Here is a 12,500-nt window from a genome sequence, read left to right on the forward strand (position 1 = left end):
ACCTCCAAGAAAAAAAAAGAGAAAAAAAAATAGAATAAGAAAGAAAGAAAAAGAACATATCAAAATAGAAGAGGAAACAGTGGGAAAACGAGAGAAAAAATGAAATGTTCCAAGCGGGAATAATTCAAGGGAAGGCGCCATAACACCCTCCTGAAGATGGCGTCTGTGACAGAATTAGTGGCGTTTTGAAGGAAAATGGTCACTGGTACATTTTTCTTTTTCTTTTCTTTTCTTTTGGCTCTCTTGTTCTCCGGTTTATTTTTTTTTTTTTTTTTTTTTTTTTTTGGGGGGGGGGGATTTCGTTCCCTTTTTTCCTTTTCTTTCTCTCGTTGATTTTGTCACTTTTTTTTCTTTTTCTTCTTTTTTATCTACTTTCTTTTCATTTTCTTTCTCGTTTTCCATCTCTTCTTTCTCCTATCCTTCATTCTTCACTTCTCTCTCTTCCTGTTATACCTGGTTCAAAATTATTCTTCTAATCTTATTCGTCTCATCATTTCATTATTTCTTTTTCTCTCTCTTTTTCATATAATTTCCAAAGCAAAAATTCAACGCCTTAAATATGTTTCTGAAATTAGGATTACCTTAAAAGGCTACTTAATTGCTTTTTCTCCTCTCTCTCTCTCTCTCTCTCTCTCTCTCTCTCTCTCTCTCTCTCTCTCTCTCTCAATCTATCTATCTCTCTATCTATCTGTCTATCTATCTATCTATCTATCTATCTCTATTTCCTCCCATCCTCCTTCACACCGTTCTAATTCATTGGGTGGCTATATCTCCTTTTTTATCTTTGTGTACATGTTATTGTGTTTGTGTTCATATATGTGTCTATATATTTACACGCACAGACACACACACACACACACAACACTAACATATATATATATATATATATATATATATATATATATATATATATATATATATATATATATGTAAATACATCTGTGTGTGTGTGTGTGTGTGTGTGTGTGTGTGTGTGTGTGTGTGTGGTGTGTGTGTGTGTGTGTGTGTGTGTGTGTGTGTGTGCGTGTGTGTATATATGTATAAAATAATATATTATATATATATATATATATATATATATATATATATATATATATATATATTGTTGGTTTTATGCTCTGTGGACCATCCCGGCTGCATGCACCACAAGTTCACCTTTTGCCAAAAATTTCCCTCGCATGACGAAATTGCAACGTGTGTATCAGCATGGTGTGACTTGCCTGATCTGTCTGTCTGTCTGGCTTGTTTAGTTGTTGTGTTTGTTTGTCTATTTTACTGGTTTGGATTATCTTTTCGTTCTCTCCCTCGTCCGGTTACTATATCTCTTGATTTATGTCTCTCTTTCTCTCTCTCTCTCTCTCTCTCTCTCTCTCTCTCTCTCTCTCTCTCTATCTATCTATCTATCTATCAATCTATCTCTCTCTCTCTCTCTTTCTCCCCCTTTCTCATTCTTTCTCTATCTTCTTCCTGTGTTGCGCTCCTCCTCCATTCCCAATAAACAGGAAACGCTACGATTCCTTGCACGCATCACGTTGTTGTATTGTGTTGCATGACGAGAGAAGAGAGAGAGAGAGAAAGAGAGAGAGAGAGAGGGGGGGGGGTAGAAAGAAGAGAGAGAGAGAGAGAGAGAGAGAGAGAGAAATAGACACACACAGACAAATGGACAGACAAACAAACACAGGGAACCAGAGCAAGACTGGCAGCCAGGTAAACAGAGATAAGGAGATACAAGAAAGTAGAATAAACCTTACAAACATTATATAAATAAATTAAAACTTTAAGAATAAAAAAAAAATCTCCACTGCAGATGTTGTAGCCCTTTAAAACGAGTACGCACAAAAGGCGTCCCAACTCCCCCCCCCCCAATGATCCCTCCGTCCCCCCCTCCCTCCTCTTCCTTATCGTCGTCCGGGGGAGATTTCAACTATATGAATGACAGGAACTAAGTCTCACTTTGTCTCGAAATCAAAATAGATCGGTTTTTATTTTCTTTCTTTTTTTCTATTTGTATTTTCAAAAGCGTTTGATAATTTTTTCTCTCACTTTTCTTATTTTTATTATTTTTATTTTTTTATTATTCAATTTCCCTGTATGTTCTATACGCATTTAAAAGCATATTTTAAGTTTATATGTCCTTCCTCGTTATCCTATCGAGCGTAACCTATCATTATTTTCTTATCATAATAATTTTCTTATCATTCTCCTTTCCAAATTATTCCGTCGTATATCAAATATTTACCATATCTCTTTTCCTTCCAGGTGCTGTGTACTGACAAACGATTGAATGAAGGCCCCAGAGAGAGGGACACACGAAGCTCTCAAGCGCAGTATAACTCGTAACCAACAGTCCTCATCCTTATCCATATCCTACCCACCGTACTTATCCTATCCAACCTCCCCATCCTATCCGACCCCCCATCCCAGTACCCCCAACTTCGCCCTCGCCCCCGCCCACGCTCCGAGGAATCCCTAAGGAGACGGACGTTTGGGCGAAGGAGAAGACGGACGGAAAAAGGGACCTCAGACGGGGACCTCGACGAGCAGCCAACACCCCGACGTCGACGAGGGAAGGAGCCTCAGTTTGAGCGAGTCGCCGCCACGAACGGACGTGTGGCGCTGGTGCTCTCGAGAGGAAAAATTATCCCCCCCCCCCCCTCATCCTCTTCCATCGTCACACCTTTTTTTTTAATCGAAACAAGACTCCCTTTTTTATTTTTTAAAAGAACCCTCCCTCCGTTGTGTGTCGTGATACCTGTTGGTTGCGGGGCTAACTTGAGCCGATTGCCTGTGCTGTGTCGAACTCTAGGAGCGTGTTTAGTATCATTCCATAAAAAATAGTAACCCCGAAAGAGCTCTTAATCAAAACTCGATCGCATATCCATTAAGACTTTACGAAAAAAATCGAGTAATTAAAAAAGAAAGAGAGAAGGAACTAAACCGCGAAGATGGTGGTCGAAGACAAGAAGAAGACGAGCAAAGTCGGAGCGAAGGAGAAGCGGCCGATTACGCCGTCGGAGAAATGCATCTGCCAGATCTGCACGTGTGGGTAAGTGTCCTCATTGGCCCTGTGTCCTCCTCCGTCGCAGGTGCCCGGGCGCTTCCTCTCGCCGCGTTCCTTTTGCTGTCCCTTCTTTCCCTTTTTTTCTTTCATTTTTAATTTTGTTTGTTTTTTCGATCCACCGTTTTTTTTCTAATCACGGTCGTTCATGTTCGTGTTTTTCTCTATCTTTCTCATTTTTTCTCAATTTCATACATCACTCGTGTTTTCTGTTCCTTCTCTTTCCTTCTGCATTCCGCCCCTTCCTTCGTGCCCCCTCTTCCTCTTCCTCCTCGTGACCCGAAAGATGTAGCAGGAAGGAAGGAAGCAAGGAAGAGGAAAACCTTGACACATATTTCATTTCTTTATATATTCCTCATTCTCATTCTTGAAAATATATAAGCTATATTTCTTCGTATTATTCCATTCTCTCTTCGTTTCGTCGTTTCTCCATTCACCTGCCACCTCCACGCCGGCCGGTTGCCTCGCCAGTGTGGACTTGTTGAGATCGGGTGAAAGATGGCGGAGAGAAACAGGAACAGAGAGGAGGAGAAGGAGAAATAGAGTGAAATAAGTAAAGGAGGATATTACGGAAGGATGATAGACAGAAAGAAGGAGAGAGTGGGATGGAGACAGAAAGAGCGAGATAGAGAGAGGGAGGCGTGGCCATATTTGGTAGCGTGCCCACCTCCACTCGCTCATTCGCCTCACACACTCGCACGCAGATGGCCCATCCTGCTCGCAATTGCTCCTCAACTCGTGATGTTTCCCCTCTCGCTGCTCGCTGTCTGCTCGGAGGGCCCGGGCAACTCGCCACTCCGCATGCCCGGTTTTCGGAAATGTGTCTGCCTCGCGAAAACAACCGGCAGATGGGGTTTCTTGAGGCGTCGAGCACTCGGCATCCCACAGGGCCTGGGTGGGGGGGAGGGGAGGGGCAGGGTCGACGGGATGGGGGTGAGAAGGGGGGAAGGGGCACGAGGGAGGAGGGAGGTTTAGGGAAGGAGGTGTAGGAAGGGGGGAGGTTTAGGGAGGGGTAGGTCCTAGGGGGGTCAGGGGTGAGATGGGGGAGGGGAATGGGGAAGGGAGGGCGACGAGGAGAGGGGAGGGGGACGTGGAGGAAGGGAGATGAGGGGGGGAGAGGGAGAGTTGGGGCGTTTTGACTTACGAGGACGATGGCGGAAAACAGGCTTTAGTTTATGAAATGTTAGGAAGGGCTTTGCATCGTGCAGTGTGTGGCGACGGTGATGAGTTGCTATGCCGAATGAATTAATTCGTGTATATAAACAGTTGGAGTAAATAAACGGCTGGAAAATGGATGCATGGACAGAGGAATGGAGAGAGGAGGGGATATATAGAAAAATACAAATGGAAAGGAAAAGGGAAGATTAAAGGAAAGTGGGAGGCGGAAATAGAGAGAGAAATATGGAAAGAATGAGAGAGAGAGAGAGAGACAGAGAGAGAGAGAGAGAGAGAGAGAGAGAGAGAGAGAGAGAGAGAAAGAGAGAGAGAGAGAGAATGAGTGAACGACAGACAGACAGAGAACGACAGAGAGAGAGAGGGCGAGGGCATGCGGGGGTAGGGTCGGCAGTGTGTGTGCGGGGGGGGAGGGGGCATCAGAGGCAGCAGCAGCGGCAGCAGCACCTCGCCCGCCTTGCACCGGGCAACCAAGGGCGCCACAAGGTGAAAGTTACAACAGCCTCCCTCCCATCGCCTACCCCCCTCCCCCTGAACTCGCTCTCCCCCCCCCCATTTCAGGCTGGGGAGGTTATTTCGCTCTCGGGGGTCCCTTGTGAGTGCTTGGACTCATTGCTTGGATCTGTCTGTCTGTCTGTCTGTCTGTCTGTCTGTCTGTCTGTACATGTCTGTGTCGACTTTCATTCCTTTCTCTTTCAGTTTGTATGTTTGTCTGGCTTGCTTTCTCTCTCTCTCTCTCTCTCTCTCTCTCTCTCTCTCTCTCTCTCTCTCTCTCTCTCTCTCTCTCTATCTATCTATCTTTCCCTGTTGTCATCCCTATCCTCAATCTCCCTAAATCTCTCTTTATCCCTCCTTTCTCTCTCTTTCTATCCTTTTTTTTTATTACCGTCCATCCATATTTCACTCTCTCTAATACCCAAACCGGGTGACCTTAACGCGAACTGGCAACCCCTTGGTCCGATGCCCTTAAATGTGGACGTCGCCTGACCTCCCGCCCATACACGCTCATGGAAGAGGCGGGGAGGAGGAGGCGAAGGGGGGGCAGGGTGGAGGAGGAGGAGGCGAAGGGGGGGGGGGCAGGGTGGAGGAGCAGGAGGCGAAGGTGGGGCAGGGTGGAGGAGGAGGAGGCGAAGGTGGGGCAGGGTGGAGGAGCTGGAGGCGAAGGGGGAGTAGTGGAGGAAGAGGGAGGAGGAGAGGGGGATGGGGCAGGTGTAGAGAGAGGAGGAGATGATAGGGCAGGTGTAGAAGAAGGAGGAGGACTTAGGGTAGGTGGAGAAAGAAAGGGGGGGGGAGGTAAAGGCAGGTGAATGAGTTGGAAGTGGAGGAGGAGGTGGAGAAAGGGGCGACACACGAAGAGATATAAGGATAGGGAGAAATTGAAGAGCGAAGAAAAGGAAGAGAAAAAGAAGAAGGTGAAATATGATTAGAAGAGGGTTGTTATTTATGATTAGAAGAAATAAAATGCAGAGGGAAGGAGGGAGAGGACGCGATTAAGATGATGAAAGACAGCGTTGTCTGAAAAAAAGCCAGATGATGTGAGGGAGGAAATGACTTCCACTTTCATATTGATGGGGATGTGGTCTTTACACGCACACGCACACGACAAGCACAAGCACACACACAACGTACACGCACACGCACACGTATACACACACACGGTGCATTTCCTTCCGCCCAAGGGGGTATACCCAGCATACCTCCTATCTAGCGCATACCTCAGCCAACCGCATTAATCAAACTTAGCATATTAATTAGTATCTTTCCCCAAACTGTATATCCGTATAGCACAAAACTACATAGATCACACGGGGATATACCGAGACCAAGGGTATACTATTACTGGTTATACTACATGAAAGTGTGTGTGTGTGTGTGTGTGTGTGTGTGTGTGTGTGTGAGCGCGCGTAAGCTGTCATGGAGAGCGAGTGTAAAAAGCACACACATCTACGCGACATATATGTTCAGTGAGCGTGTGCACATATGCGTACGGCATTCGCACGTGTTCACTTCACAGGTGAGCCGGTATACGTGTATTCACTTGTGTGTACACATATGTTCGCATGGAGGACTGGGGGTTTGAAGAGACGAGAACACAAACACATAGCTATACACGCACGCACGCATGCACGCACGCACGCAGCACGGACGCACGCACGCACGCACGCACGCACGCACGCACGCACGCACGCACCACCACACACACACACACACACACACACACACACACACACACACACACACACACACACACACACACACACACGCGCACGCACACACACAAATCCCTTTCTTCAACGTACCCAGCGACTGGGCATACTATACCATCGGTCCTCTCCTCACCAACCCCTTTCTCTCACCTTAAGTGTACAAGTGTATAGCCTTCCGTAAGAAACTGTACCTTCTTGTAGCCTGCCTGTGGGGCTTTTGCACACACCTGATGCTTATGACACACCTGCCATGAATGAGGATGATGGTGATGATGATGATGTGATGATGATGATGATGATGATGATGATGATGATGATGATGATGATGATGATGATGATGATGATGATGATGATGATGATGATGATGACGACGACGACGACGCTAATGATGACGGTGATGATGATGATGATATAAATGGAAGTGATAATGATGCTAGTGATGTCGATGCTGCTGCTGCTAGTGATATGATGATGATGCTAGTGATGATGATGATGATGATGATGACGTCATCGTTCCTCTCTTATCTTTGCCTCTCATGCAACAAGAAAAAATCTGCCGCGGCGCTAGCGAACACCCCACATCGCTTGCCACTATGTAAACATCCTGAATAGGAGGGTGTGAGAGAGTGACTTTCTTCTCCTCCTCATCCTCTTCCTCCTTCTTCTCCCGCGTCTTTCTCTTCATCTTCCTCCCAGTTCCTCCTTCGAAACACCTATTTTTTCTCTCTCCATCTTACTTCCATGCTTTTTCTTCCTCCTTTTTCTACTCCTTTTTCGTCTCATCATCATCATTCTCTTCCCATCTCGTCCCTCCTTACTCCACCACGCGCTGTTGCCACGCCTCTCCCCTTTTTGCCGCCGGTGATCATCAGGTGTTTGTGATTTGGCACCGTCGCAGCGCCACCTCTGGGTCGCTTACGGTCGGTCGCTCTCCCCTCCTCCCCCCACCCACCTCCACCCCCTCCCCAACCTCATAACAATCAGCTGTTATGATTTATATGATGTGATGGCCTTTACAAAACCACAGCACACCCTTTTTCCACCCCGCCCCCCTTTCTGTATGTTTGAAAGGTTGAGGGTATGTTGTGTTTATGTCGCCGCTGTTTTTAGCTGTTTGAGTAGACGTGCACACGCACAAGCACATGCGTGCAGCACACACATACTGAACAAACACAGCCACATACAAAAACACACGCGCACGCGCACAGGCAAAACACACACACACATACAGACACACACGTGCATACACATACACGTATACACAGATACACACATAAAAAAACGGTTATTGTGTTTTTGTTTTATCTTATTTTTGTGGTTGTCATTTTTTTCGCTAGATGCCGATGAAAAAAAATGGTAAGATATTGAAATAAGAACGAAAGGAAAATAAAAAAAAATAGGGTTTAACGAATCGAGGAATGAGAAAAACAAGAGAAAACAAGCGAGCGAGCAAGAGGAAGAGAAAGGGAAAGAGCGAGAGAGGAATTAAGGAAGAAGCGAGGAAGAAAAGCAGTGCAGGATACGTTAATTCCACTGGACGAAGGGTGGGGAGGAAGAGGAGGAGGAGGAGGAAGGAGGAGGGAGAAGAAAAGGGGGAATGGAGGGGGGGGGGGTGTTTTAAAAGGATCACATGCGCAGAACAAAGTTGATTTTCACCCGTTCGCGTAGATTTTTTTTCTTTTTTTTATTCAATCATATTTCGTCAGGTTAGTATATTAGTTATGAATTGGTGATTGAACAGCTGATGCGTAGAGTAATAGTGCGAGGGTAAGGGGGGTAGGGCTGGGGGTGAGGTGAAGGGAGATAGTGCTATGTAAACATCTTCCTAAAGGTTGACACACACACACACACACACACACACACACACACACACACACACACACACACACACACACACACACACACACACACACACACACACACACACACACACACACACACACACACACACACACACACACACACACACACACACAGAGCCGGACATCATTACATACATATGCGTATACCTCCACACACATCAACAAAAATCCCCACAGGCACATATCTACACACACACACAGGAAACGCCCGCATTCGCACGCCCATATACAAACAGACTCTAGACGCCCACACACACAGCTGTGCATTCTCAGTCATCTGTATAATGCGGTTTCATCACCTGACATTAACTCCTTACACTCAAGCTCAACATCTCAAGGAAACCGATCCTTAGCGTCTCTTCTTATTCTTTTTTATTACTCTTCTTCTTCTTCTCCTTCTTCGCCTTCTTTTTGTTCTCTCTCTCTCTCTCTCTCTTCTCTCTCTCTCTCTCTCTCTCTCTCTCTCTCTCTCTCTCTCTCTCTCTCTCTCTCTCTCTCTCTCTCTCTCTCTCTCTCTCTCTCTCTCTCTTCCTCCCTCTCTTATTTTCCTTCGTTTCGTTTGACTACATCTTTTTCTTTCCTTTATTTCTGGTCTTCCACTTTCTTCCTTTCTTTTTCTGTGTCTCATCCCTCCTTTCTGTTTCCAGTGTCTTTTCTTTTCTTCCTCTTCCCTCTCTCCTTTCTTCTCATTCCCCATCCTTCCTTTCTCCCTTCTCCTTCTTCTTTCTCCCTCCTCCCTCCTCCCTCTCACTTCTTCTTTTTCAGTTTACAAATAAAAAAAAAATAAAAAGAGGGAGACTGATAAAATAAACAAATATATGAAAGGCGAAGAAGATAAGAAAAAACAGGAATAGAAGGAATAAGAGAATAGATTAAGAGAGAGGAGGGAGCGATATGGGCGGCGATGTGGGGGGGGGCACGTGGGCGTAGATAGTCATGTTTACGGCCCATAAACACCCATAATGGGCGTGGGAGGATGTGGGCGGGAGAAAACTACGGCGGGTTCACTATAGCTGATAGAATGACGTCATCAAATTCACCACGTTTAGCATGTTGATGAAGTCACTAAAATCATCCTATAGTACATACTATAGTGTGTGGAGACGTCCGTAAAATGACGTCACGAAATTGACCTCGATTAGATCCCATAGCGCAGTGTGACGTCACAGAATTTACCTAGCTCAGGAGGCATTCAGATTCCATGTATTATGACATCAGAAAATAACAGCGTGACGTCACAAGGGATATTACAGGAGGGATATTACAGTTTCTAAGTAAGTTCTAAGGCGTCACCAGCATCCGGTATTCTCCGAGTATATTTAGAAAGAGAGACAGAGATAATGTAAAGGGAAACACGTCGATAATTTGATAAATATCCACACAAGCAAATTGATGATGATAATTAACATACTATGCCAAGTGTAGAAAAATTGCCAATATATACCAAATGTATCAAATTTTACCCCTCCCCCCCCAAAAAAAAAAAAAAAAAAAAAAGTCACAAATAGATACATACTTTGGAAACAGAACAAAATCATATGATTAAAAATTAATTCCCAGACACATAATATTTTGATTCTAAAGATAGACAAACAGACAAGCAAATATACAAACAAGCATATGTAGGTATGTAGGCACGTCGGTATGTGTGAATGTAGGCGGAGGTGGTCCTTCCTAGAGCGTAGGTGTACACGGCATGTCTGTCTGTTACTGTGTACGTTTATGTGTGCATGTCCGCGCGTGTTTATGTGCGGGCGTCATACAAAGTAAAAAAAAATAATAATAATAAAAAGAGCCAACTCATGATACCGTCAGAACATAGATGTTCGAAGCTTCATTTTTTTTTTTTTTTTTGAGAGTTTTGAACCTTACACACGTTTCGTTCTGTTCTCTCTGACTCGCGGGGAGTTGCCATGCACTTGTCATGCACAGGTGCTCACATGCACATACAAACACACACACAACGGCGAGGTCAAGCACCTTATGCATGGGAGAGTGATTAAGGACAGGTGTGTGAAGGTGAGGCGTAGGGGAGAGAGAGGAAGGGGGCGAGAGAAAGGAAAGGGGGGAGGGAAGGGAGGAGGAAGAGGAGGGAGAGAGAGAGAGAGAGAGAAAGGGATTGGGAGGTGGAGAGAGGAGAAGGAAGGTGGAGAAGGGAAAGGGAAGGGGGAAGGGAGATTGGAAAGAGGGAGAAGAGGAGTAGGAAAGGAAAAGTAGAAGAGAGAGGGAAGAAGGAATGGGGAGGAGAAGGGGAAGACAGACAGAGGAAGGAAGAAGGGGTGATGAAAGAATATAAAGACAATGGAAAAGTGCAAAAGAGAAGAGAAGAGGGAGACGAAGAAGGGATAGGAGGGAGGTAAAGGAGGAGGGCGGAAGGAGAGAGGAGAAAAGAGAAAGAGAGAAAGAGGAGAAGGAGGAGGCGGGGGAAGAGAGGGAGGGAGGGGGGGGGGAAGGGGAGCACTTATGAATCATACATACACACGCTCAAGTGCAAACAAGTAGGTTTACACCCATCCGTACACAGATATAGCACACGCACACGAGCACACACACACGGACGGGTACACACAGGAACTTCAGAGCCAAATATATTCTTGACTATATGCTTTTTCTCAGACAACGAGTGAATATATAATAGATATCAAAAACTCTGCAATATTTATAATAATGATAATGTTAATTATAATAATGATAATGATGGTAAGAATGGTAATAATAAGTGATAACAATAAGGATGAAGATGAGAATGATGATAATAATAAAGGTGATGAAAAATGTATTTATAATAATAATAATAATAATAATAATAATAAAATAAATAATAATAATGATAATAATAATAATAATAATAACAACAACAACAACATTATCAGCAACAATAACAACAACAATAATAACAACAACTATTTAATAGCAATTATAAATGATAATGATAATAATAATGTTTCGAATGATAACGTTATTGTTGTTAACATTGCTATTATTTTCATTACTATTATATATTTTTACATTATTATCATTGTTATTAATATCATTATCCATATAGTAGTTTCATTGTTATTGTTGTTATTATTACTACTACTATTAGTAGTAGTAGTAGTTGTAGTAGTATTTGTTGCCGTTTAAGTTGTTGTTGTTATTAATATTATTATAATAATCATTATTGCTATCATTACTATTATCATTATCATTGTTATCATCAAAATTACCATCAGTAGCATAACTATCATTATCATTATTATGAACATTACAAGCTAGTATGGTTTCTGCAAAACGTTTCTACTCTTACCAGGCATTGCTGTTTAGCTGAACACCATGAAGAACAAATATGTAACTATAACTATCACTATAAAACCGTGGAGATTTCTGTTATCCATAAGACGCTTTTATCGCTTCATCATTTTGTAATGTAAACAAGAAGAACCATCTCGTACACAGACACAGACACAGACAAGCACACATGGAAGTATGTACACAAATACACGCGCAGACACAAACCACACACACGCGTGCCCGCGTGCACACACACACACACACACACACACACACACACACACACACACACACACACACACACACACACACACACACATGCAAGCACATACAAAAACAAAACAAAACAAAAAGATAAAACAGAAACAAATTTTACGAAATGCATACAAGAGAGAGACCCCTTATCAAGTAGGTTCTAGAGACAGGATAACGTCCCTTTATGAATAGACCCTCAGTTCTCTCTCTCTCTCTCTCTCTCTCTCTCTCTCTCTCTCTGTCTCTCTCTCTCTCTCTCTCTCTCTCTCTCTCTCTCTCTCTCTCTCTCTCTCTCTCTCTCTCTCTCTCTCTCTCTCTTTATCTATCTATCTATCTATCTCTTCCTTCCCTTTCCTTCCCACGTCCTGCACAGAAGCGAGACTTGCAACTCTGCAATTTCCATCCAGACGTTGATAATCATAGGGCCCAATATAAGCAGACGTTTGCTATCAGTCTCCTGTGTTTCCAAGTCCCGCTTTTATCAGTTTTTGTCAGTTTCTTTTCTATTTTTATCATATCTCTTTCTCCATTTGTTTTCGTTTTTCTCTTCCGTTTTTTCTTTCTTGCTTTCTTTTTTTTCAAGTGTCGCTTACTATGAAACGCCAATTCAACTTATACTTGGAATAGTGTTTGTATATTTATTTTTCAAATACCAAGAAATATAAAAATCCC

The 12,500-nt window shown here is 43.7% G+C and overlaps 1 protein-coding gene across 1 annotated transcript in view; it reads left to right on the plus strand.

The window, feature by feature from the left end:
- The first annotated feature begins 2,310 nt into the window (after positions 1-2,310).
- The window catches only part of LOC119572481, a 65,005-nt gene continuing 54,815 nt past the window's right edge, over positions 2,311-12,500 (plus strand). Inside the window, 1 exon segment of the mRNA XM_037919589.1 lies at positions 2,311-3,046. Coding sequence (XP_037775517.1) covers positions 2,946-3,046 — 101 coding nt within the window. The 5' untranslated portion in view covers positions 2,311-2,945.

The sequence above is a fragment of the Penaeus monodon genome, chromosome 4 (genome assembly GCF_015228065.2).
Source record: "Penaeus monodon isolate SGIC_2016 chromosome 4, NSTDA_Pmon_1, whole genome shotgun sequence".
Classification (NCBI taxonomy): domain Eukaryota; kingdom Metazoa; phylum Arthropoda; class Malacostraca; order Decapoda; family Penaeidae; genus Penaeus; species Penaeus monodon.